Here is a 26016-nt window from a genome sequence, read left to right as displayed (position 1 = left end):
TGACATGTTGAGCTACAGATACACAAAGATTAAATATACCATATAAAAGAGTGTTGTTTGTTTAACAAAAATTTGATGTTCATATTGCTACCAATGTTTCTCCTGGTAAAGAGGCACTTATCTTACAGTGTGTGTATTAATGTTTTATGTTTGCACTTTAAGAGGGAGAAGTGTTGCAGAGGGACTATTTGCGGTGTAGGCCGGGGTGAAACCCGGAATGTTTGTTTGTTATTTTGCTTCCCCCCGGTCCTAGTTAAGTTGTTGCACACCGGATGTTTTGGTATGTGTTGTTGCCGTTTTGCAAGCCAGTTTCTGTATTTGCTGCTGAGTTTAGTAAAGACGATAAACAGCAATGTCTGCGTGCATCTTTAAATACTCGGGTTATCACAATAATAATATGGTAGTACTATATTCTTAGCTAAATATAAATTCTAAAACTATTATCTATTAAAAGGGATGAGAAAATATTTCTCATATAGCTTAGTTATTGACATCACAAAATGTTCATTTATGACTTGGAAGCTAATCAAACTAGACCGATGCCAACATGGATAGGTTGTGTGATGCATTCTCATCCCTTAAAAATGGAAAAAAAAAAGACTATGCTAAATTAAAATACGATCCAAACTTCATATAATAACAGTAACTTTTTGTATTGCGTGGAGTTTGATATTCAGAGCAAATCTGGGACTTGATGGGCAAAACCAGTTAGAAAACCAAAAATTCTCTGCTAGAGCATGTTTTAAATAATTGGCTTGTTAGCTAAACAATGCTCCGCTGGATTTTTTTTTGGATTTTCATGTAATCACTTTTCATCAAAAACCACTTCAGACAGTATTAGCCATTCAACTACACTAACCTCTACACATACTTGACAGCTACAGGTCAGCAACCTTTTCTAAACCCACAACTACACCTAGAATTTATATATATATATATATATATATATATATATATATATATATATATATATATATATATATATATATATATATATACCCCCCACATAAAATGTTTAAATTCTAGATGAATACATTCAGATTTACTGCAGGTGAAAGGTGAAAGACTCACCCTTTTGATTGAAAGTAAATAATCACAGGCTTTGTCTAAAAACCTCAATCTTACCCAGTGGAAGAATTAAACTACTGAAAGGGCCTCTAAAATATTAACTGCTTGTTCGAGAGCATTCCCAGACCGTGCTCAAATCGACCACTTATTTGGTCATAAATCCAGGAAAGGTATGAAGAAAGGAACAGAGGTAGAGTCGTTACTGCGATCTGAAATGTCAGAGAGCCATTTGGATTGAAGGATACTGAACCTAATAAAGAATTAACATTTTCTGTTATATACCCAGTTATAATTGACCACTTTATATTAACAGCTGTTTTATACTGTAATTCTCATATCTGTTCTGTAAGTGTATAGCAAGCCAATAATGGTCATAACAGATATGCCTGTACTCTGAGAATGATGTGATATGTGTGGGAGACCTGAGCGACCCCCTTGAGTCCTGTCCGGCTTCACACCATCCATCGATTCTTCATTACAAGCGGAAAACTCGCATTGATCAGAAGGACCCCTGGGGAGCCGCACGGAGTGATGATATCATCCGCTACTGTTGGCCTCACTCGAGAGGAAATCTAGCTGTGAGGTTAGACGTGTTCATTTGTCAAATCTATCACGGATAAAGCCCCACGCCGAGAGACAGTGGGGGGAACTGCTGTGTAAAATTGTTCCTTTCATAGACTTTCAATGTCAGTCATGAGCAACTAAGAGGCTAGTCTGTACACACAGGGCTAGCGTACTGTAGTAGTATCACTACCGTCCCCTGTGAGGTTACTACAGAAACAAAGGCAGCTGTCTCCGCTCCCCAGCTGGAGACGGTGGGGTGTCCCGGGGTCTGTGATCACGGCTCTGCATGTGGCTGGAGCTAAGATGTCTAAAAATGCTCTCGGGCGATCGTCAGTTCGGATATCCCTCATCACAGAAGATAATACAGAGATGTCACCGAGCCTCCGCTCTCCTTGTTGTAGTAAGAGTGTGAAGTGTATCACTGTAAATGTACTCTGAAATACTTGTGTAGTGTAATACAGTGGGTTTGTAAAAATAAATAAATAATAAATAAAAAATAATAACATAATCAAGCAATGATTGCATCAATATTAAAATTTCTAGCTGATATGATTGTTTATATATATATATATATATATATATATATATATATATATATATATATATATATATATATATATATATATATATATATATATATATATATATAGTCCACAGTCTGTGGTGATTGGATAATATCAAAAACTGGAATACTGTACCAAAGGGAGGAAACGAAAGTGTAAAGAGTGGGGAAGGAGAAAAACAGATAAAGATGAAAGAGAGGGATATAGTAAGAGAGTGGTAAAGGACAGAGAGAGAGAGAGAACCTGCTCAACCCTGTTTCTTTAACCATGTCATTCAGTCAAGCAGCTTTGCTGATTGCATTACAGATATATCATGATAAATCAACCCATGCTTATTATATTTATTCCACAATAATCTATTTATAACTTTTAGGAGCGGGACACATCTGATGCTGTGCCAAGAAGCCATGGAACAATCCGGTGAATTCGAATGAAGCTGGTAAGACATGTGAAACCAGTGTCTTTCGTGTAAGTGCTGAGCTGGACCAGTAACCTTTGATAGACTTACTTCTTCTTTTTCTTTTGTATTGCATTGCATTGCATCTGGTCATTGTCATCCAACTGATATACCAGAGTGCTCTGGATTTCATCACACTCTCTGGCAACAGGAGAATAAATGGTGCACTTCTCTCCTCTCATCTTTTTCTACTCATCCTTTTCTTGACCCAATGGCTGTGTTCCAAAACAATTTAAAGATGAGCTACAGATACAAGGTCTGTTCCAAAAGGTAGGCAGGATAATTAGTGCACTCATGATGCTGACTACAGTCAGCTCACTTTATCTCAGAAAACAATTGTGCTGTCCTCTAAAATATCTTCTTATGGCCAGATTGCTAGGTATCACTGCATGCATCCCTAACAGAAAAGGCACTGCAATAATAATTAATATCTATCTATTATATCTAAAATATATTTAAAATACATTTAATACAATAATAAAGTTTTAATAAGCAATAAATATACTACACAATACTTATTTAAAATTCTTTAAAGCATTGATGAAAATAAATCAGTTTTTATTGTATATTGTGTGCTCTTTATTGCAATGCGTATTAGAGAATCACAATGTTAGCTTAGCAACATGCTACCTTTAGATTCTACTAAAATCAGTTGTGAGGTGAGTGTCCCATGCTGCTCTTAACACTGGATGCCTGTCAAGGTTTTGGAAAGAGATACTGCCTCCAAAGTGGCTTCCTTTGCTTTAATAAGAACTGTTTGAGAGCCCACCTTCAGTCCCTGCAGAGGACTGGAAAATCCGTGGAGGAAGTGTTTGCAGTGACAGTGTGGCTGGACTATCAACACTGTTTACTTCATCTACTGTATGTGTGATTAGAGAGAGAGAGCTGAACAGGGAATGTGGAATAAAGCAATGCTGAGAATGGGCTGTGCCTTGGGAGATGAGTCATTTTAATCAGACACTATGTATGGGGAGAAAGAAAGAGGGAACAAGTGAGCGGTAAATGAAAGGAGAGAGAAACCCACATCAGTGGATCTCATTGTGTTTTGCATGTACCAGGCTTTTTAACTAGACTAACCAGTACTCAGTCGAATAGCTTTACTAGAAAAACAATGTTTGTAAACCAACTTTGATCCAACCAATGTTTAAACTGATTATCCAGCACCAAACCAGCCTAGACCAGTATGGAAATTCATATAAGAGCTATCTTTTGAAATGGGTGGAGGAGGAGTGAGAATTACAGACCAAGGATTGGACGAAAAAGGGAGATTATGATAGAGTTGAAGAAGAAATGAGTTGAAAGATGAAACATAGGGGTGTGGTGGCAGATGAGCAGACTAAACTTCATGAGGTCAAACGAGAAACCTTGTAGCACAGCCAGTTTTCAGCATGTGTGCATATAAACGATTCCTGGATATGATCCCTGAGCTGCATAATCATATCTGACAGGGAAAACACTTCAGGTTAAATAAATTAAGCCAGTTTGGTATCAAATGGAAAGATACTGAGCTGTAACTACCTCGGGATCAACATAGATCAAATTAATAGCCTTCCCAAAGTGTCTATACCACAATATGTGTGAAGGGTGAGAGCTTATGATACATACAGCCCTAACACCGCACCCACCCATAATAAGAGCTGTTATTAAATGTTCATCAGAAATGATCAAATGTTAAAATGTTAAAGTCCGTTTCACTCCACCCTGCCCTGCGTCTGTAAGTCCCGACACCACAATAAAATGATCTGTCCGCTTCACAAATATGTGAGCTGTGTGACAGTTTTGTCTTGCAAAGCTAATGCGAGAATCAGAGGGGGCTGTGTTTAAGCATGTTAATGGATTGATCATTTTATGACTTATTAAAGAAGTGCTTGTGTTTACTAGGCATTTTCAACTCCCCAACAGAACTCAACAATCCCAACTTTGTCCTTAATTCATCTGCCTGGCAATAATCGCTAGAAAAAAACAGCAGGGAACAAGTTTAAAGGGAGTTTAAAGAAACAAAAGACCTAGGATGATGATTTTAACCGAGAGGAGTCTGGCTTTAAGTTAAACAGAAGAGACTGATGTATAATGTGTGAATTTATGAGGCCTACAGATCAGGCTTAACAGTTGATTTCATCATCTTTGTGTACTACACTGAAATCCTAGGCTGTAAATAACCATACTTAATAACCTTTATGTGGTTTAAATGGACACAGGGCTTCAGAGAGAGACAGAGAGGTAGAGAACAGGGTCAGGATGATGATCAGCTTAAAATAACACTTTACAATAACTTGTAAAAACAAGTAAAAATATACATTTTAAATATATTTTTATATATTTAAATATAATTAAATATAACAATTTATTTTAGTATATAATAAATTGATATTATATTTAATTGCATATAATATAATTTATGTTTCTATTTATATTTAACAAAAGCATATTTTTAATAATTTAAACATTAACATAGATTAATACACATTATAAAAATGTTAGTTCATAATAACTAACACAACCAACATAGCAATCAGACGGCAACGTGCTATAAACCACTCAGAATACCTTAGCAACCACATAACGACACCCTGGTAACCACCCACAACTCCCTAGTATCTACTTTGGCACACATAAACTCCGCTCACATTGTCTACAAAAGACATAAAAATTTTGACTGAACATTTGTAGCAGAGCAGCAGATGGAAGCGAAGACAGAAGGTTAAAAAAGAGACATCTGTTTTAAGTCTTAGAACTTGTTGTGTTAACCTGAGAACTACTGGGAAACCGTCCACTTTCCTCTTTTCCAAAGGTAGCAATGTGTCTGATTCAATATGGAGTTCTGTTTACTAATGGACATGCAAAGAAATCCCCTGCGGGAGGAAAGCACGGAAAAGGATGTGTGATGTAATGGAACTTGCCGCATCTTCTGTCAATCAAGCCAAGGGTGGAGGGAGAACGAGAGACGAAAATAACAACAGTACTATCCCGTGCACAAACCACTAAGGAGTAAGCAAAGTGCTGGAATGAAACACATATCAGACTTTCCTGTCTCTGTCTTTTGATCTCTCTCTCTCTCTATCTGATGCTGTGCTCACTGGAAGTGCTCAATGAAGACACTTTCAACAAAAGCTTCTGAAAAGTTAATGCTCCAATTTCAACAAAGGAATGTCAAAAGCCATTCCATAAATCTCTCTTTAAAAACACTTCTATTTATAATTAATAGTTCCAAAATGTTAATAAATGGCAAAAGGACAAAGGGCAATATTCAGTGAGAAGAGTGAGAGAGCTGGAAGTGGCAGGTTGTGACAGGCTTTGTGGCTCTGCCGAGAAGGGTTTGTAAAACATGACTCATGAATGTCAAAGTCTTCACTTGCGACTGCTAATTCCCCTCAAATTCATCCCACTTTACGAATCACGCTTTAAAACAAATCCACCCAAACTGTGCAAATACAGTGAAACTCAATGCAGCGTTATAATCCTGACCAAGTTCCGTGCATTTCTGCTGCTGTCCAATAGAGGGAGGAGTCGGCACAGCTGCTGGTGAAACACATACAGAGCTCAAGCCTGCACGTTTTCATGATTCCCAGAAATGTGTGTCAAAGCTTTGTTTATTGGATATTTAATTAAAGTGAACAGAGTGTGTGTAATGTCGATTAGAGCCAGACTCAGCAGGGCATCACAGGAAGGCTCCAATAATCACTAGGCAAGATACATCAGCAGTCTTTTCCGAATCAACTCATTTTTTAAAGCAGCATATTAAGCAGCAGAATGAATAAAATACTATTCATTATATAAAAGAAAGTAAACATGATTGCCTTGTCGCCTCTTGGGTGTATGAAATACAGACTTGTCAGCTTTGATATACTCCTCTTTATTTCCATTTCTTCCTCATCATATGGTTATGAATATATAGTTTATTTCTACATAGAGCTTCATAATCAATCTTCAGCTAAATGTAGCCTCAGAACCTTTTCTGCTCACCTGCAGTCCAGTTTCTCCAGCTCAAAGTGCGGGTTGAAGTTTAGGACGATACGCTGGGACGGTTCGGGTGCCGTGATCACCCATCGACAGTTCTGGTGGGGTGGGTACTCCAGCGGGTAACCGGGTGTGGTGATGTATCCTGCGTCACTGGCATCCAAATGTCCACCACATGGCTCTGTGAAGATGAGAGATGAAATATGATTCAACTTCACTCAAATTTTTCAACTGTCCTCTCAACATGTCTGATCACATCAGTTGGAAAAACCTAGTGTATTTATATTAACTGAATCATATTAAATAAAATATTGGACTTCAAACCAGTTCATTTAGATGAGACTCAATGGCCATTTTTCAGCTGATTGAAGTGATTCAGTACACATGAGTCAATATGACACAAACGATTCTAATTGAGTGAAAGGAAAAAGCTGACCTCTGCTAGTCAATAAGTGAAGCAGTCATGACTTCGCAACTAAAGGCTTTTGTTCTGTGTCCCGATGTTTAATACGAATCAACACAAACTGGGAAATCAAAGAATCTGCTGTGTCCAGTGTCAAACGTGCTTGTCCCAGCTGTCATCTGGTATACAACTATATCACTGACAAGCAATCTGCAAACATTAGGGCACAATCTTCAAAATAAAAACCACTCTATCACACATGACAAGCTATTCAGTGACAGGAAGTGTGTCTGAATGAGGTCAGAGGTCAGCCCAATGCTGCAAGGAGCACAGTGATCATTCACAAAGATGCCTTTCTGTGTGGAAAGCGCAGAGATAGTGCACTCATTCTCTTTCTCCCCTGCCTGTGTTTACCATTCTCTTCCTGAACAAGCCCTCAGCTCCCACAGCTCAAATAATTGATATGGCTCTCATTCATTATTGCTCTGATCATAGTATTGAAGCACAGCTGTTTAACCTCGGCTAGAGCGATATGATGTCAGCGTGCACTGAACACACGTTTGAGGAGAGGCAGTGTATAAATGTTTTAAGGTGTGGAAGCACGGAATGATTCAGGATGGCTTCAGGAACTTGCCTAAATAAGATATTTTGAAGAATGTTTCTTGAACTGTTCTTGATGATACAAAGATACAATGATGTTTTGGACAAAAGCATTTGAAACATTCTTCAGAGCACCTTCTTTGGTTTCTGCAGACATCATAAAGTCATACAGGCTTGAAATGACTTGTGGTCGAGTAAACAATAAAATTGTTCCTTCAACTGTTCCTTTAAAAATAAAACTTTATTTAAACAGAGAGCACTACAGTCAAAATAGCAGTTGAAAGTAGGGGTTGGAGATATTTATTTGTATATGTTAATGAGAATCTAGTCAGTAAATCCGGTTCCTTGATTACCGCTAAATCGCCATCACCTGCTTTCAAATGGAGCGGCATTTAATAGACAGAGCCGTAGATCACTGACAAGGTACGCAACATCGCGTTCATTATCGAAGGCGATTCATCTGGGATAATGAACGCGATATTGCGTACCTTGTCAGTGATCTACGGCTCTGTCTATTAAATGCCGCTCCATTTGAAAGCAGGTGATGGCGATTTAGCGCTAATCAAGGAACCAGATTTACTGACTAGATGCGCATGATCATATCGTTAGATATATCACCCAGGCTAGTTGAAAGCAGTGTCACCCAAATGTGTAGAACTCAGCAGATCACAGGCCTTCCAATTCTGTGGGACTCTGTGGAATTCTGTGGTGGTGGATTCCGTGTGGTCCTGCTTGTCGTACACCAGCAGTGGCCCAGCTAGGATGGACATACTGCACGCACTTTGCTGCTGTTACTTGAAATTCACGATAAATACACCACAACCAACATGCACAGAGCTGATGTTCTAGCGTCACACATAGTGGCCCAGTGGGGACGCTGGGAAGGAGTTCAGAGGAAGTGAGAGCTTTGATTGATAGTTTGAGGTCTGTGGCTGGTTTCCACAGAACTTTCTGTGAACAATTACAACTCATCTGTATTGCACACTTGATCTCTCACACTCAGTCACTGACTTTCTCACCGTAGGAAAACAAGATTGATGTGATAGGATGCGACCTCTACATACCTTCCAGATTTACACTGCTTTCAAAGGACGCTGCAACTAAACCAGGCAAAATGCATCCTAATTCTGAAACCAGCAGACCACTCACCTCTACCACAGTGCCTCATCAAATATTGAACAGGGCGATGAAATCAGGTGATCGCAACAAAAGAATTTCAGGTGGTGACATTTGAAAGGTTATGACGAAAATGGTGGTATACAGTGCTGAACTGGATTTAAAACCAAAAGCACCACCAATCATGAAAAAATAACGCATCTTGCCTCAAAAGGCAACCTTAGTACCAAATAGACAAACAAAAGCTGAATTTAATCATTTTCTTACATGTGCAATGTTTTATATTAGAGATTGGTCCAAACTAATTAAATTTCTGATAGACCAATTTATATAGACTACTTTTTTAAAAATATTAAAATATTTATATTATTATTTATATGGTTACATTTGGTATAAATATTTTTTTTAAACAGAAAATATTCTTAAAGTTATACATTTTTTAATAGTTTTAATTTTTTAATGGTGGTGCTTGATATTTGTATTTTTTTATATTTGATAGATTTGTATTTTCAATGGTGATGTACTTTAGCTGTTAAACCTAAACCATTTGTATGAAAGAAAAAAAAAACATCTCGGAAAAATCTTTAGATTCTTCCTTTCTAAAGCACCACTGCTACAGACACACACATGCAGATGGCCGTCTTTGTCAGTTGTGTCGGCTCTCATGCTGTTTCCGAGTGTCCCATCACTAGCACTGCATTTTTAAGACAGCATGTCAAATTAAAAATAGCCCAAGTTTTAAAATGCATCTTGAGACCCCTGTGTTCTGTTTCATGCTGTTGTGCTCCGTCCAGCTGTTTTCCAAAACAACAGTGTATCTTTACGTAAATACATCTCATCAACCTGAAACATTCTGACTAGTCGTTCAGGCAACCCACTGACTACTTGAATTTGGAAATATGTAGTTTTGCACTAAACACATTCCTGTAGGATGCATCTGAACAATCCCAGCATCATCACTTTCTCATACGTTCAAGGTCGATTTGTTTGTGTATGTGTGTGCTTGCAGAAAGGAGGGTCGACAGGCTGACGGGCCTCATTAGGAGGTGTTCTTCCTCCCTAAGCTCTGGGCCTCAACAGAACCAGTCTGACAGTGCAGAGATTAATTTCCGCTCAGAGCAGAGAGAGCGACAGATACTGCAGTAGTGTTATGTTGCTGTGTGTGGTGGCCTCATGAATTATTGTGTCTGTACTGCTAAAGGAGTCTATCCATCTACAGTCTCTGCCACATGCTATCACAGCAGTATGCAGCCCTGGCGAATGGGCCAGAGTCAACACCCAGTGTGTATGTGTGTGTGTGTGTGTGTGATTGACTTTGGCTGTGGATGATTTGCTGTACACCAAGTACAGATGAAAGTTATGTGTTGGGGAATGGAAACGTTGCTAAAAACATTAAACAAGATTTTGTTCCCTGAACTTTTTAAAAGTGCTCAACTTAAAAGCTTTAAAAAAACATACATAAATGAACGCTTCTTGTGTTTAATATCATGTCCACTCACACAAGATTAATAATAAAAGCTAATAAAAGCTTTTTTAATTTTATATGGAACAGATCACCTTATGGCCAGACATTTTGAGTTCACAATGTAATCCCCAATAATTAAACATTAAAAAATATTTTAAAATAACAAAAATGAACGCGATGAACGGGCCCTCGCACCCAGGCTCACCACCACCGGGTGGCTTTTGTAAAACAGTGAACGGCGAGAAATATGCTTTTAATGTGGTAAATATAAGAGGAATATGTCAAAGTCATTTATATGTGCCAATCTTCCTGCTGCCAGCTGGTGGCGCTATGACTATAACTGGATTTTGTCATGTAGATTTCTTCAGTCCAGCACTTTTATCAAGCATATGAAATTTAATGCAGATTGAACATGGAATGTTTGAGTTAGTATAAAGCATGTTGTGTCCTATTGCCAACAGGTGGCGATATGATTATAACTGAACATTGGCCTTTAGATATCTTCAGGCCATGACTCTTATCAAATATTTGAAGTTTGGTGCAGATTGGAGATTGCATGTTTAAGTTAGTGAAAACAAGCCATTTTTTGTTGTCAGCAGGTGGCGCTATGATTATAGTGGAATAACGACCTTCAGATGTGTTCAGGCCAAGACTCTTTTTCGAACATGTGAAGTTTGGGGAAGATCGGACATCTTATGCCTGAGTTACAACAACTTCTATTCCCATGGCGAGACATCGAACTTTGTCACAGCGCCATGGCATCACCCTTTAATGAAACCTCAAGATGTTCACAATTTAACATCGCAAAGGCCTTTAGATTAGACTGACCAAAAAAAATTATAAAATGTCATAAAATTTCTAGGAGTAGTTTGTTACGGCGTAAAACATGTCACTTCCTGTTTGCCAGCAGGTGGCGCTATAGCGATATCTGAATATTGGCATGTAGATATATTCAGGTCAGGAGTCTTCTCAAACATGTGAAGTTTGGGGCAGATTGGACATTGTATGTCTGAGTTATAGCAACTTCCTTTCTCATGGCGAAACATTGAAATTTGTAAGGCCGCCACAGACACGCCCTTAAACGAAACCTCAGGATCTTCGCAATTTAACACCGCAAAGGCCTTTAGATTACACTGACAAAGTTTGGTGTTGATCTGAATAAATCTCTAGGAGGAGTTCGTTAAAGTACAACCCCTGAAAATGGCAAAAACGACACAAATTTTGCAGAGAAAATTCAAAATAACTGACTTCCTGTTGGGATTCGAATTTCATACCAAGAGACTTTTTTGTACGTATTGGTGTGTTACATGTGTGTACCAGTTTTTGTACATGTACGTGAAACGTAGCTCGAGGCACACTCCGTTGAAATTGTATAGGTGGCGCTATCGAGGCATTTTGCCACACCCAATTGAATATTGACCTTCAGATGTGTTCAGGCCAGGACTCTTATCAAACATGAGAAGTTTGGGCAAGATCGGACATTTTATGCCTGAGTTACAACAACATTTATTCCCATGGCGAGACATCAAACTTTGTCACTGCGCCATGGACACGCCCTTTAACGAAAACTCAAGATCTTCACAATTTAACATCACACAGGCCTTTAGATTAGACTGACTGAAAAAAACTATTTGTTGTCATTCAATTTCTTGGAGTGGTTTGTCACAGCGTAAAATATGTCACTTCCTGTTGCCAATAGGTGGCGCTATGACTATAACTGAATATGGGCATGTCGATCTGTTCCGGTCAGGAGTCTTATCAAACATGTGAAGTTTGGGGCAGATTGGACATTGTATGTCTGAGTTATAGCAACTTCATTTTTCATGGCGAATCATCGAAATTCGTCAGGCCGCCACGGACAAGCCCTTCAACGAAACCTCAAGATCTTCGCAATTTAACATCGCAAAGGCCTTTAGATTAGGCATACCAAATTTGGTGTTGATCTGAATAAATCTCTAGGAGGAGTTCGTTAAAATACAAGGGATGCAAATGACAAAAATGATGCAAAATTTGCTCATAAAATTAAAAATAACCGACTTCCTGTTGGGTTTCGGATATTGCTCCAAGAGTCTTTTTTGTAGGTACTGATGCTTTACATATGTGTGCCAATTTTCGTGCATGTACGTGAAAAACAGCGGGAGGGCTGTTGATTTTTTTAGGATAGATGGCGCTGTCGAGCCATTTTGCCACACCCTCTTCTGAAACCTATATCAGACGTAAATTTTCACCAGGTCTGACGCGTGTGCAAAGTTTCAGGAGTTTTCGAGCATGTTTAGGCCCTCAAAAATGCAATTCATTTTGGAGAAGAAGAAGAAGAAGAAGATGAAGAAGAAGAAGAAGAAGAAGAAGAAACAAAGCAGATACAATAGGGTCCTCACACCATCAGTGCTCGGGCCCTAATAATGCACATTTAGCGCATTTCTAAAATTGCATCAACAATGCGCAAATCCTACATCCACACCTCTAGATGTCAGTATAAGTCCAATGCAACTGCCTTACCAGCCAGTGCAACAAAAAAAATTACTGTGCGCAACTGTAAAATTACCTAATTGGATCAATAAATGATAAACTGTCCAAAGTTGTACTCACAGTGTCAGCACGCCAAATAACATCACACTGTTCAGTAGGAACTGAATCTACAAATAGATCTCAAAAATTTCTAAAATGCCATCATTAACCAAAAACATTATTTTAAATTCTACATCCACACCATTATGTGTCAATGTACAGTAAGTCTAAGACAACAGACTAACCAGCCAGTGCAACAAACAAAAAAAATTACTGTGTACACCTGGAAACTGACCTGTATTATTTGGATCAATAATTGATAAACTGTTAAATGTTGGGCTCATAGCAACAGCCTTCCCACACTACAGCAAAACATCACACTGTTCAATAGAAACTGAATAGCCTATACTAACAGAGCTCCTACGATTCACAAAAGCAAATCTTGGCTGAACCAATCAATTGCTTGGGCAAATCAATAGTATCTTCCATCCTCACTTAGCATAAGACTCAGCACACGAATGCTCACTATTCGGCACAACTGTGTTCTGCGGACTACACACAACAACGGCCACAGATCTCATCCTGTCAGGGCTTCCGGTGTCGGCACTTTGTCAGTTCTCACAACCCTGCTCCTCTCCTCTCTTCAGATACGAGACATCTCTCTCCGCCTCACTTCCTGCAGGATTGAGGATGCTGCTGGTGGGTAGGTCTGCCGTCGGCCCCCTCGCTTTAGGGCCATAAGTAACTGTAAATGGTGCTGAGCAGGTGGGTGGGGGAACGAGAATGGAGCTGCATTATTTATGGGTTTCTTGCTTGTTTTGAATTTCATCCCAATAGCACTGTTTCAGCACTTTTCCAGCGCCTGCCACACGAGAGTGAGTGAACGAGTGCCGGCGCATTTGCTGGCGCGAATACAAATATCTGACCTTCTTTAAGCTATTTTACAGGCCCATTTTTTGCTGAGGGAGTGCTAATATTACCCATTACATGAGACGGAAAAGAGAAGAAAACAGTGCAGTGCGCAAACATGACAACAAACTGCAGTGATTTACATAATGGCCATTGTTGGTGGAGATCCAGTGTGTTTATCAGTTCAAACTGATTATAAATTGCAAAAACTTATGTGAAACTAATTGGCCCATCATTCAAACTGAAGAATTTGTTTCTGTTTAAACTCTGCAGTTCATGGGTTGCTGATCAAGAAACTTTACAGTTGAGATTACATTTACTTTTTGTCTGCAGAATTTTGAGGGCAAATCAAGTCAGTCCAACAGGAATCTGTGTGATTGGGAGTTTCACATGAGGGCAGATTTTGCTCATATTCAAGTTGTTCATGTGAATTCGCCACAGCAACCAACAGACAGCTGCTTGGTTTGAAAGTGACTTCTGTGTGAGCTGTGCTTCAGAAATCACTACATTGTTAACAATGGCCAATGGACCTTTTTTGCAAGTGAAATGTGACTGTAACTTATTCAAAAGGAACGTTTTTCTGCAAAAGACTCTGTGATAAATATATAATCTGAAGAGATTAGACATGGAAAGCACCCCGCTGGTCTCATCTGTGGCACTGGTATCAAACTCAGTGTTAGAACAGTGGATTGTAGTACACAGAGTACCTTAAACACACACAAAGACGTTGCCAGAAGTCCACATCTGCCTTTCATCTGCATCAACAGTATAAAGGGCTCAGAGGAGGTGCTGCCGGACGAAACTTAACGCTACACACACACACACATAGAAAGTGAAGCTGTAACAGACTAAAAGCAGGTGACTCACATTAATAGCTGGATGAACAACTCAAAAGCGAAACTCAGAACCAATCGCCTATAAAACCAAAGATGTGCGCATGGAAAAGGAAATAAGCTCGAGGTTACCAAACAGCAGAAAACGAAGATGACAAATGGGCTTAGCAGGGATCCGATGAAACTTTAAAGAGATCCTATTCACTCCATAAGCTCATATTCCCTAGGAAATTTGGCATGACACACCACGGCCTCTGTCAGGATACTGATGTGTGCTAAACTGGGATTTCAAAGCGGCTACCTATGGAGTTTGCTTCGGTTGCTGCAGTTTCTCTGGAGCGTATTGGGGATCTGCAGGTGGTCAGGTGTATCTGCACAGCTGCATAAGCATGTAATCAATCGCAGCGTTGCCTCCAGGCACAGGTGGCCAAGGCTTTGCCAACAACATGCTCTTTGCGCTCGTACCAGTAGATACAATGGGAAAATATGGAAAAGCATCCTGACATGCTGTTTTTCAGGCTCAAACGTGTAGACTCACACGCATCCGCATGCTACCACACACGGCTCATCTGCTCAGCAGCCATAACCGCCGCCACGGGAGAGGAGCTGGAAAATATCAGCAGCTGACTGGCGAAAGTCAATAAGGTTTCTCATTTTCACTGAGTGAACGTCTGCTGATGAATAGCTGATACTTAATCGCAGTGATGAGACACTTAAAGCTCCGCTGTTCTGTCTTATTACATTCTATCTGCACTAGAACAAGAGGCTTCAGCCCCCTATCGTTTAGCGTGTGCTTCATCAGCTGCTGAGTCCAGCTCACTTCAGCAAGGCTTCGTGTCCCAGCAGTAGATGGTTAAGCCATTCTCTCTCTCTCAAAACCATTCATCCATCTGATTCAGACCATCTGAAGCTTAACAGGACTAATTAAGGCACTGTTGTTGTGTTGGAAAGATAGCGGGGCTTTTAGAAGGACCCCTGTGGAGAGCTCTCTCTTGGATCAGGTGCAGATCCCAACACAGATCTGCTGGGTCTGGCAGCACTGCCATCGACATTTGGTTGGAAAGTATAGCTAATGCTAGTCCAAAAGAACTTTACTGGAGGAAAAAATGTTAAAAGAGACCTAACAAAAGCTTAAAAGGAATAGTTCACACAAAAAAAATACACTTCTGTCTTAATGTATTCACCCTAATGACTTTCTTCCATGAAACACAAAAGGACACTTTAGCAGTCTCCATTCACTTTCATTGTATGGAATAAAGATGCAACAGAAGTAAATGGTGACTGAGACTGTCATTCCCTACAGTTCTACATAACATCTCCTTTTGTGTTCCACAGAAGGCTGTTTGAAACAATGTGAGTAAATGCCGACACAATATTTATTTTTGAGTGAACTAATCATCTAATAAGTAGGTTATCTCATTTGGTCCGACAGAAAAATGACTCAATTTATATTGTAGTGTTCATGTTACTATGTATTTGCATAATACTTAGTAATATTAAAGAAAAAGTATCTATTTTGTGAGGCTGATTGCAATTGCATATTGTTATATTTACAGTAGAATATAACAACATGCACAAAAAAAAAAAAAAAAAAAAAACGAGTAATATATAAATATTTGAGACATAAATGATCGCGTGATACGTAATATTACACGCAAAAGCGTAAACTACAACAGCAAAAATCCCCGTTTAAAAATCCCCTTCAAACTATTTGGCATTAGTTTTCACCCGAAAGAGATTCAAGCAAGATAACACGTCGACTCTGTGAAAGCAAAGTTATTTTACACGTATGCCTATTAATTCATAAAGGCCAAATTTTGAGGTTAATAATGTAATTCTGGATTTTTTTTCTTCTGATTTGTGAAAATATGTTACCTTTACAGGACTTTTTAAAGGTTTACCTTAAATATATTTCAATGTATCAGTAGTTGAAGTGAGTTTTATCAGTCAGGTAGGTTAATAAAACTCGCTAAAGATAGTTTGAATGCAAAATCTGTCTTTCAAAGAAACACCAGCGAGGAGTGTAAATGTCAAATAAAAGCTATTAAAATATGAAAAATACAAATTCTAATCATACACATAATTATGTGCACACATACTTAGATAACATATCGCCTATAAATTCTGTATTTCCGCTGACATTCTCCATGAGAGTCGGTGGAGGTGCTTATGTGCCCGCGGCTGCACAAATACAGTCGTCAAGAATAAAGTAACCATGACACGAGAACACTATGACTGGAAAAACACCGTACATGATGGGTTACGACTTCGTAGGTCAATAATACATATGTGACGTGTTTAGGGGTTAAGCGATAAGCGGCCTAATTTAGGATCCCGTTCGTGGCATGAAGAGAATCTGCTGCGTAATTTACTCTAGAGTTTATGCGTTTGTGAGGAAAATACATCTACTTATTTATCACATTTATGAAAAAAAAAAAAAAAAGAATGACCTGTATTACACAGCTAAATAAATAAACAAACAAACACAGAGTAGTGTCGTGAAGACGCGCTGTGGAGTCCAGTGTGTAGCGCGGCGTTTGTCGGAGCTCATTCCGAGCGCGCGTCACCTCCAGCGGTCAGGAGACGGCCAGCGCACGAGGTGAGCTTTCACCCATCACACTAAAACCTTCTGAGAGGCTCAACATCTTAGTGCTGCCGTTTTGATTTTGTTTTCTGTTTTTACTCTCTTTTCCCCCGCTTTCTCTCTCTCTCTCTCTTTTTAAGATAAGTAGGCTATTGAAAAAGGTCCGTTTTGTCTGTCAGTTGTAAGGTACGATAACAAACCTAAGCAGAATTCAATACAAATACCCAAAAAATGGCATCGAAACTGAAATATAGCAATAATGTGGTTGCGGTGTACAATATGACATAATAGCATACGTGTAAAATGGAAACCTATACTCATTCAGATAAAAACAAATGGCAAAACAAGAAAAAACTTACCCTCCTCTCCATAAACTAATGCCACACACAAGACAAGTAAAGATCCACAGAGCTTTGTGAATAAATCCATCTTTTCTGGGTGATGTTCACCCAGTGCGTGCAGAGGAAATGCTGAAGTTCTTGTGATATTCTTTGAAAATGTTCTTGTCCACTGATGATGTATCTATCCACTGAGTCTTGAGTCTCAATGTGCTTCAAAATGCTGGATGCGTAAATTCAACCCAGACTTGGCTGTTTAACATCTCCAGTTATATCCTAAGCAAAAGCAACGAAATAAAACGGCTGAATAAAACTAAACAACTTTCTCTTTCAGACCGAAAACATATTTGGGCTTGATTTCCTCGAGATATAGCAGTGAGTGAGGTGAGCGGCGCGTTCTCTCGCCTTCAAATCCAACTGACATGAAGTGTTTTCCCGGTCTCGTCCCCACAGAATCCACCACCAAACGCTCTCGAATGGGAAACACTGCCACGGCGGAAAACTGTCAGAAAAGGGCAGTTCGGATAAGGTCTTCTGTGCAGAGGGTCCGTGACTGAAGTCTTGTGATAGAGATACTCCGCGCGCTGTCTCTGTGGCACTGCGCGTCTCTGCGTTTGAGCGCTGAGTCTTGCGCGGCAGCCGCATGTGGATGTAATAGCATTAAGGACGGGCGCAGCTATCGCATTACAGTCAGCACCTCGGCCCGCCTCTCCAGTCTCTGATTAAAGACCAGCCACTAGTCCCACAGTTACGCTATAAAAAGGCGAGCGAGAGAAACACAAGCGCCCACAGCCACACGGGCTCGTCAAACGCTCGTGGCTGTGCGAAACCACAGGCTGGTTTGGAGAGTTTCTTCAAGTGGACGATGTATGCTGCTAACAATGGGTCTTTGACCAATAATAATGTCCAAAATGATATAATCCTTTAAAAGTCTAGTTTAAGTCATATGTGCCAAGTTCTTAGAAAAGAAATCATTGTATTCGTTTTGGTTTTATGCAGTTTTTGAAAAAAAATTATTTCAAACAACCGTCATGTAAAAATAAATACATAATACTAGTACTGAACTACATCCCTATTTGAGTAAACCTATTTTAGTAAAAATTATTTTAGTAAAAACTAAATTTAATTAGGCAAGAATCACATTTTTTAATGTATATTAAGACATTTTTAGAGTGGTTACTCCATTTGACCATAACAAAATATGCCTTAAAAATAAAGTAAAGCCCTAGTAAGTGATATTGTCATTGTTTATAAAATGGCTTCCTTCATGTTGGTTTCACCACACTGATTTTGGTGAACAAAAGTTTTTTTGTTGGTTTCACCACACTGATTTTATAATATAATATATATATATATATATATAATATATATAGGATATATAATATATATATATTATATATAGATATTTTATTCTAATATTATATATAAAAAACTGAGGAGGATTATTTTAGTTATTTTTTTCTCTGTACAGTTGCACCACCTAGACACTTTTTAAATTATCCCACAAAATCCGAAATAGAAGAGGTCTGAAATAGATCCAGACAAACAAAAAAAGTGTCACATCATTGACCAAGATTTAGCAATAACACAAGGGAACAAAAGAAGGATAATTATGATAATTATGTATAAGCTGCCATTATGTTTGACTGCTTGATACATGATTGATGATAGAAACCTAACAGTTTTGACGCCCTCCAGTTGACTTTAGGCAGAAAAGTGAAAATGCTGAGTTGAGCCATGCATTAGGTAAGGGAATATGCAATGTGCAGTAAGGTTGGATTAATGCAAATGTTTTGACAGCAGGCCAAGGTAAGATGAACAAGGGTTATAGGGGTCAAACTTTTAGCAAAAATACAAGAAACTGAACAATCCAATGGTAAACATTCCATGACGAAAGATGTTTGACAGAAACTAAAAACATCTGTTTTTCTTTCCTTGTGACTGATGCACTGTTGAAAACACACACACACACACACACACACACACACACACACACACACACACACACACACACACACACACAGTTAAATAAGAACAACAAGCAGAAGTCTGTGGTAGGATGTGTGGGACGCTGAGAAAAGGAGAAGAGAAAGCAGAACTTGGGAAAAGCAATGTCCCTCTGGCTCTGTCCATCCAGAGTCCTTTAATTTAGGCCCCCTGCACTCAAAAACATATGAAGACAGAAATAAGACACTAAGGTACAGAAAGAGTTTGGGGTTTAGAAAGAAAGGCTAGAGTAGACCTCACCAACCACACTGTGCACATCAAAGCTTCGACATCCATGCGAGGAGCCCAAACTCTCAGATATGTTCTTGAGCACAGATCTCTTTAGATCCACCCAATATAGAGGGCCAATGAGGCCCCCAATCCGCCACTAACTACAGTGGCTTTATAATGACACAGCATTATCCTGCAGATCCCAAAATAAACTTCTCTTTCTTCAACCACCCTGTGGACACTCTGCACACGCTCGACACAATGACAGCAGGCAGCTGGGGAAGCACGGGGAAGTTTTTCTTAGCTTTTGATGCCTTGTCAGTTTCAGGTCATGTCTCATTGAAGTCAGATGATTAGTCATGTGTGGTGCCACGCGTGAGCTGTTAATTCTGAGAATCATATTCACTCCTCAAGACCTATTCAAGACCTCACTGACAGACCACTGTGGTATTATCTCTCCGAGAGTACTGACTCCATCTCTCAGCTCATGAGACCATTGCACTATTTGACCTGGGGGCTTGGGACTGTCAACAGCAGTACTTGATAAAGGTTGCTCTTTTACACTGTCTTCAGATCAGTCCTGTGGTGTCACCTATCATGGATGAGGTCAGAGTTTGGGTATAGGTGAGGGCTGGTCTTGGATCAGGGTGAAATAACAGCTTCCCTTTGAAGTGTTGACAGGCCCGGATTGTGCTGTCCACACACACCTCGACCCACAGTAGACCTGAAATCGTTCATCTTATTGGCTAATGCCAGGCTGAGCATGAGGAGATCTCTGTAGAACAGTGAAGCCTCTGTGCATGGGGCTATCCACACTCTTAGCCTCATGGGGGAAGTGTTGAGTGTGTGTGCGTGTGTGTGAGCTTTGAGGTCCCTGACGGCCATACAGGGAGGAAAGTCCCTGAGCTTAAGTCCTGCTCGAGCCAAAAAGCAGCCAATGCTGACACATCTGCTTGTTTACATCTACCACTGTTGGCTTTATGTCTGGAAGGAAGAAAGTACAAGAAGAAGGTTACTGAAGACAAATACGTATATTTATGTTCACAAACAAAAAAAGTGAATAAATAAACAAACAAATAAATAAAATACAATAAAATAAATTAAAACTGTCAGTTGGTGTAACTATCAAGTTAAAAGCACAAAAAAAATTATTGCACCATGAATCATGCATGTTTCAATTTTTGCAATTTTTCTTGCATGTTTATTTAACTTAAATCATGATAAAAGTATCAAGTCATGAATAAACAAGTTTTCTTAAGGTTAATCAACATGACTTGAACAAAACATGTCTATTCATAAAAATAATTAAACAAAATATGTAATATATTATTTTGAAATACATGAAGAGAACTGAATTAAGTTAAGGAAATCCTCGAAATCACAAAACTGTCAAGTGGTGCAACCATCAAGTAAAGCTAAACCTTGACCTCTTCGATATATCTGAAAGTGTGCTTTCATATACTTAAAAATTTGTTAATTGACACATCTTAACAGAAATCATCAGGGACAGAGCTCCAAAGCATAGCACCATAGTGGCTAAATGCTGATTTTCTACTGTTTAGCCATGTTTTAGATACAAATAGCAGTTGGATGAACCCAGTGATCTATCTTTAGTATATTTTGCAATAATTTGTTAAGGTATGTAGGGCTAGCACCAAGAAGACATTTAAAAATGAAGACGACAATCCTGAAATCAATCTAAAAAATACAAGTAGCCAAAAAAGGAATTTAAGTGCCAGAGTTATGTGAATCCTCAGTCTGGTACGAGTCAGCATTTCACAGGGTAAGCCAGCCAAAACACTCCTGCAGCAGTCAAATGCCTGAATGAGTTTCTCACTGTCAGTGGGACAGTGGACTGCTCTAGATGTATCGCACAGATTAACACCCAGATCCAATTACCCTTTCTAAGCAAGCCCTGGGGCTAAATAGTGTACCACAGCTGGAACGGGCACCAGCACTCTTGCCCACATCAAACCTGGAGGAGAAACACCAAAAGTGGGTCAAACAGCCTACACACAGGCCTAAAGCAGAACCAGAGTGGAACCAGAGTCAAATCTGTTTACTGGATATGAGCATCAACACAGAGAAGCTACAATTATTTGCATGGAAGATGAATAGCAAATATGATGTCCCTCACAAGGTTCACTCATTTTAATGGATCCATTTTACTGTGACCAAAAATGAAACTAGAAAAGCAATATGCAGGATTTAGGTGTCAACAAATCTGAGGACCAGTGAAAGAACATTCTTAGTTCAATTCATTCTTCTATCTGTGCTAGCCATGCTCTAATACAATGTAAAGTCCTTCACAGAGCTCACTTTAGTAACGCTAAACTGGCTAAAATATTTCCTAACAGAAGTGATGTCTGCAACAGATGTAAACAATCTCCAGCTGATCATCTTCATAATGTTCTGATCTTGCCCGATGCTAATGGACTACTGATCGGACACCACCATTGTCCCAAACGCATTGAATGTCTTGTTTGGGCTTCCCCCAGCTTTAGCTGCACAATCTACAGTGCACTGCGTCATTGCCTTTACCACTTTGTTGGCTAGGTGTGTCATCCTCTTTAAATGGAAACATGCCTCTCCACCATCACATGAGGATTGGATACGAGAGGTATTGCAATGCATCCTCCTTGAAAAAATAAGCCACTCTTACAAAGGATCCTTTTACAAAATCGGGAGCCCGATTACTACTATTGAGAACCTTACTGTGACTTCTGAATCTTCTGTTTAGACTTTTATCAGGGGACTACTCGACTAGACTGTATTTTTTTCTCCTTAGTGTTGCTATGTTGACCCTTGGGGAGGGTTGTGGGTGTTTTTTGTTTGTTTGTTTGTTTTGTTTTCTTATTTTTTTTTTATGTGATTTTTTTTTTTGTTTTGTAAATGTTTTTGTTTATTTTTTTTGTCTGCAAAAATGTAATAAAAATAAATAAATAAAAATTAAAAATAATTTCAGTTTCATTCATTCATGCCCAATACATGATAAAGACATTCATATTCAAATTGTTACAAAGTAAAAAAGCTAAATCACAGCCTTATATTACTCATTCTTTCTAAGTGTGTAAAACATCCATACACATACAAAAGCACACTCATTGATATTCTCGCTCCTTGGTCTCCTCAATAAACTCACCTTTGCACAGAAGAAGAGTAAATAATTATATCAGCAGTACATATACACGGGTGACTCTTTAATGTGGCTCAGCTGAAACATAGCTTTGCCTATTTACTGGGGACAAACACACAGCCCATCAGCAAGTCATGTTCAGACGACTCTTTGAGTTATATTTGCTTCTCTATTTCACCCGGTGCCCACACACAAACATCCACATCCAGTAATCACACATCTATGCTCTCTGATCTGCCTGTTTGTGTACAGAAGTTGTGCTGGGTGCAGTAAACCTAAATCTGAACACTATAGATCTTAGGTCCGGGTGTCTGCAGGAGCGGACTTTTATTCCCCTATTTACTGCTGTGTGTCAGCTGTGGCCGCCTCCGGCGTGATTATCACTGCAGGCTGAAGCGGTGTCCTGGGGTTCATACAGAAGAATAGTGGTGGAGGAAACTGTAGTTCTCATTATCCACAAAGCTATCCAACTCCCACAAGGCCTTTTCGTCTCCATGCGCTCACATTCATTTAAACCAGACTCCTACCAGATACCTACTTACGAGCAGAAGTGGTGTGTGTTGGTCCTTGCAAATACTGTAACCTGTAAACAAGGCAGAATTTAATTGGTGTACTGTTTATAGAATGTCTAATGTTCAAGAAGTCACAGAAAATAATGTAATCAATGCAGTTATTTTTATCAGAATTCAGGAAATCCTAACTTATACCAGCACAACCATCCAGCTTTGGTGTACAGTACAGTAGTATCTGGCGCAGTTCACCTTTGAACCATGAGGGGGCAGATGTCTGCCAAGGGAGACAGATGAAAGCATGGCAGCATCAGGGAATGAACAGGAGAATTAAAGTCTATTGATAAAACACTTAAATCAAATTAAACAATAGCATGTGTTTATGCTGAATCAAAAGCAAATAAATGATGGGAAGGCTTAAATTCAGCACAGCTTCAACAAACAGCCTGCTGAATTTCAGTCAATTCACTGCAGACAGGAGGAACAAGAGATGTCCTTATTAATAACAATATATTTTCTAAACCTGATGAATCACAATGACAAATGATATTCAGTTGTCTCTAATTATCTTCACAAAGCTCATTCCTTTAGGATACTGTAACAACGGCAGTCTGCTGTATATCTGTAAACACAATTTCCTCTTTTTGATTTCATTTTGTAATAACTGGATATGTCCATCTCTCACATACATATATGACATAAACTGCAGGCAATTATTTGCAGGGACTGAATGAGCTGTCAAAAAAACAGGAATAACAGGTTAAGTGCCTCTCTAGGTAATTGTTGTATACTTTTTAATCTTAGCTTTAATTATACAACTTCAAAACTGCAGTTATCTTGGAGCCATGAAATCCATATTCACACAAACGCTGTAATTGAAATGCCTGGGGTAAGTGCAATCACTGATGGGTTTCTCCCCTCATCTCAACACTGGTCACTGATAAGCCTGAGGGTCAGAGGTTAGGGTTTCTAACACTGATAAGGCCATCTGTGGAATCCCATGGAGCTGATTGGGATCTAAGCACGCACCGAGGCCAGGGAATGTGAAGGAACACTGATCAAATACAGAGGTCTCCTCCCTCTCACTCTGCTCTGTCCATAGTGTGGCCACCAATAGCACTGCTTATCTACAACTCAGCATGAATGAGATGTTTGGCCCTCAAACACATTTTTGCCTATTGAGTTTCTCTCTAATTACATGCTTGGAACTAACATTCCCATCTGTGTTGAGGTCTATCAGTTGTTTACTGTAAATATGCCAGTCCAGCAGAAACCATCAGGGTGAACAAATAGGTGATTGTCCTCAGTGTAGAACGTCTTCTCCTCTGTGTCTTATCAGAAGCAGACCTCAGTGAACACAATCTGGAGTCGTTACACAAAGACATCTGATTGTTTGATTGGTAAACTTTAAGGTTCCTATGCAAGAGGAAGGGGAACTTATCAGACTCTTAAGACTTCATTGGCTGGAGGAATATGGAGTGAAGCTATTTGGGCAGAAAAAGCCTTGACAGCAAAGTCTTATATATATGAGCCACAGAGTGCTTTGATATCAGCACTTTTGTAATATATTCTTTGAGTTATGAGTATAAATGAGGGGAGTTGATGATTGTGCGTTACTGTTTGACATTAATATTTGCAGCTGTACCCCAGGCACAGCAAGCTTGCAAATCTGTACTTTCCCAGTAAGAAGTCTTGTGATTGTAAACATTTGATTAATCAAAGTAAACACATAAAACAATGCAGTGTAAATGGAGACGGTAATCATATGATTGCATAATAAATGGCATGTCATGTTAATGCCGGAGTGATGCAGTGAGGACATTTCTGCTGTGTTTTCAGTGTGTGCGATCGAAGCGAGTCACCGTTTGAGTAATTAATTTGAGTAATGAACACAAAAATTCACACATCTGCATTTTTCTCCTGTTGGGTAATTTTTCTCTGGTCTTATGTGATGCAGTAAAAGGAAATGTAATTGAAACACATGGAGTTTCACCCTGTTCTCTTCTGCAGGCTTTACATGACTGCATATCTGACAGATTACAAAACAGTTTGTCAGTTCTAACAGTCACATCAAAAATAAAACAAATGGAATAAATATGATATTTCTTATATGATTGTATTGGTTCTGCCAAATGTTGCTGTAACTCTTACTTTTGGAAATTAAAAACACCATATTTCACTCACAGATGCTCTGAAATAAATAAGTGAAAATTAAGTTTATGTAGAATTTTGGATTTTAAAAGTGTACGTATAAAACAGGAATAAATAAATAAAGCAAGTTTTAAAATAAACCTTTACTTTACAGAAATACAATTCTCACTAAAGCCCCAAAAGTAAGCGTGAATAAACCTTTATTATGCTTTAGAGCTAAATTTTTTATTAAAGAAATCTTTAGTGTTCCACAGGCCTTATATTCTGTGGAACAGGAACTCTCTGCTGAGGGTTAGAAAGACTGCCGAAGACAATAAGACAACAGAAGATAGTGCATGATAAAAGGGCACTTTAAAGTAATGAATCACTAAACAGTATTGTTTAAAGTGAGCAGTGTGCAATGGTTCTCTGAGCACACACACAGAATGGATAAAGACAGGAAAAGGAATGGACTGAGGAAATACTGTTTAAGATAAACAGAATGATTGAATTTTTTATTTTAAATTTTTTATTTGAAAACAGAGTTAGTGAAGTAACATTGAGGATCTAAACATTCATCAGCTTTCGGATTTTGGACTTCAAGGAGTGATTTATGGCGAGACATTAGTGTGGGCTTGAGCCTGAAAAAAACAGGAGAT

At 39.0% G+C, this 26016-nt stretch overlaps 1 protein-coding gene across 2 annotated transcripts in view; it reads right to left on the bottom strand.

The window, feature by feature from the left end:
• LOC109095922 (neuropilin-2-like) overlaps positions 1 to 18177 on the bottom strand; it is a 77624-nt gene extending 59447 nt beyond the window's left edge. Inside the window, exons 1-2 of one of the 2 annotated variants that reach the window (XM_042763415.1) lie at positions 17387 to 18177; positions 6616 to 6790 (exon numbers count right to left, since the gene is read on the bottom strand). In XM_042763415.1, the coding sequence (XP_042619349.1) occupies positions 6616 to 6790; positions 17387 to 17456 (245 nt within the window). In that variant the 5' untranslated portion in view covers positions 17457 to 18177. The remainder of the gene's footprint in view (positions 1 to 6615; positions 6791 to 17386) is intronic. The other variant, XM_042763414.1, reaches the window with a different exon arrangement.
• Between the last annotated feature and the right edge of the window lie 7839 nt (positions 18178 to 26016).

The sequence above is a fragment of the Cyprinus carpio genome, chromosome A9, assembly GCF_018340385.1.
Source record: "Cyprinus carpio isolate SPL01 chromosome A9, ASM1834038v1, whole genome shotgun sequence".
Lineage (NCBI taxonomy): Eukaryota > Metazoa > Chordata > Actinopteri > Cypriniformes > Cyprinidae > Cyprinus > Cyprinus carpio.
This window is presented reverse-complemented; position numbering and strand designations above follow the sequence as displayed.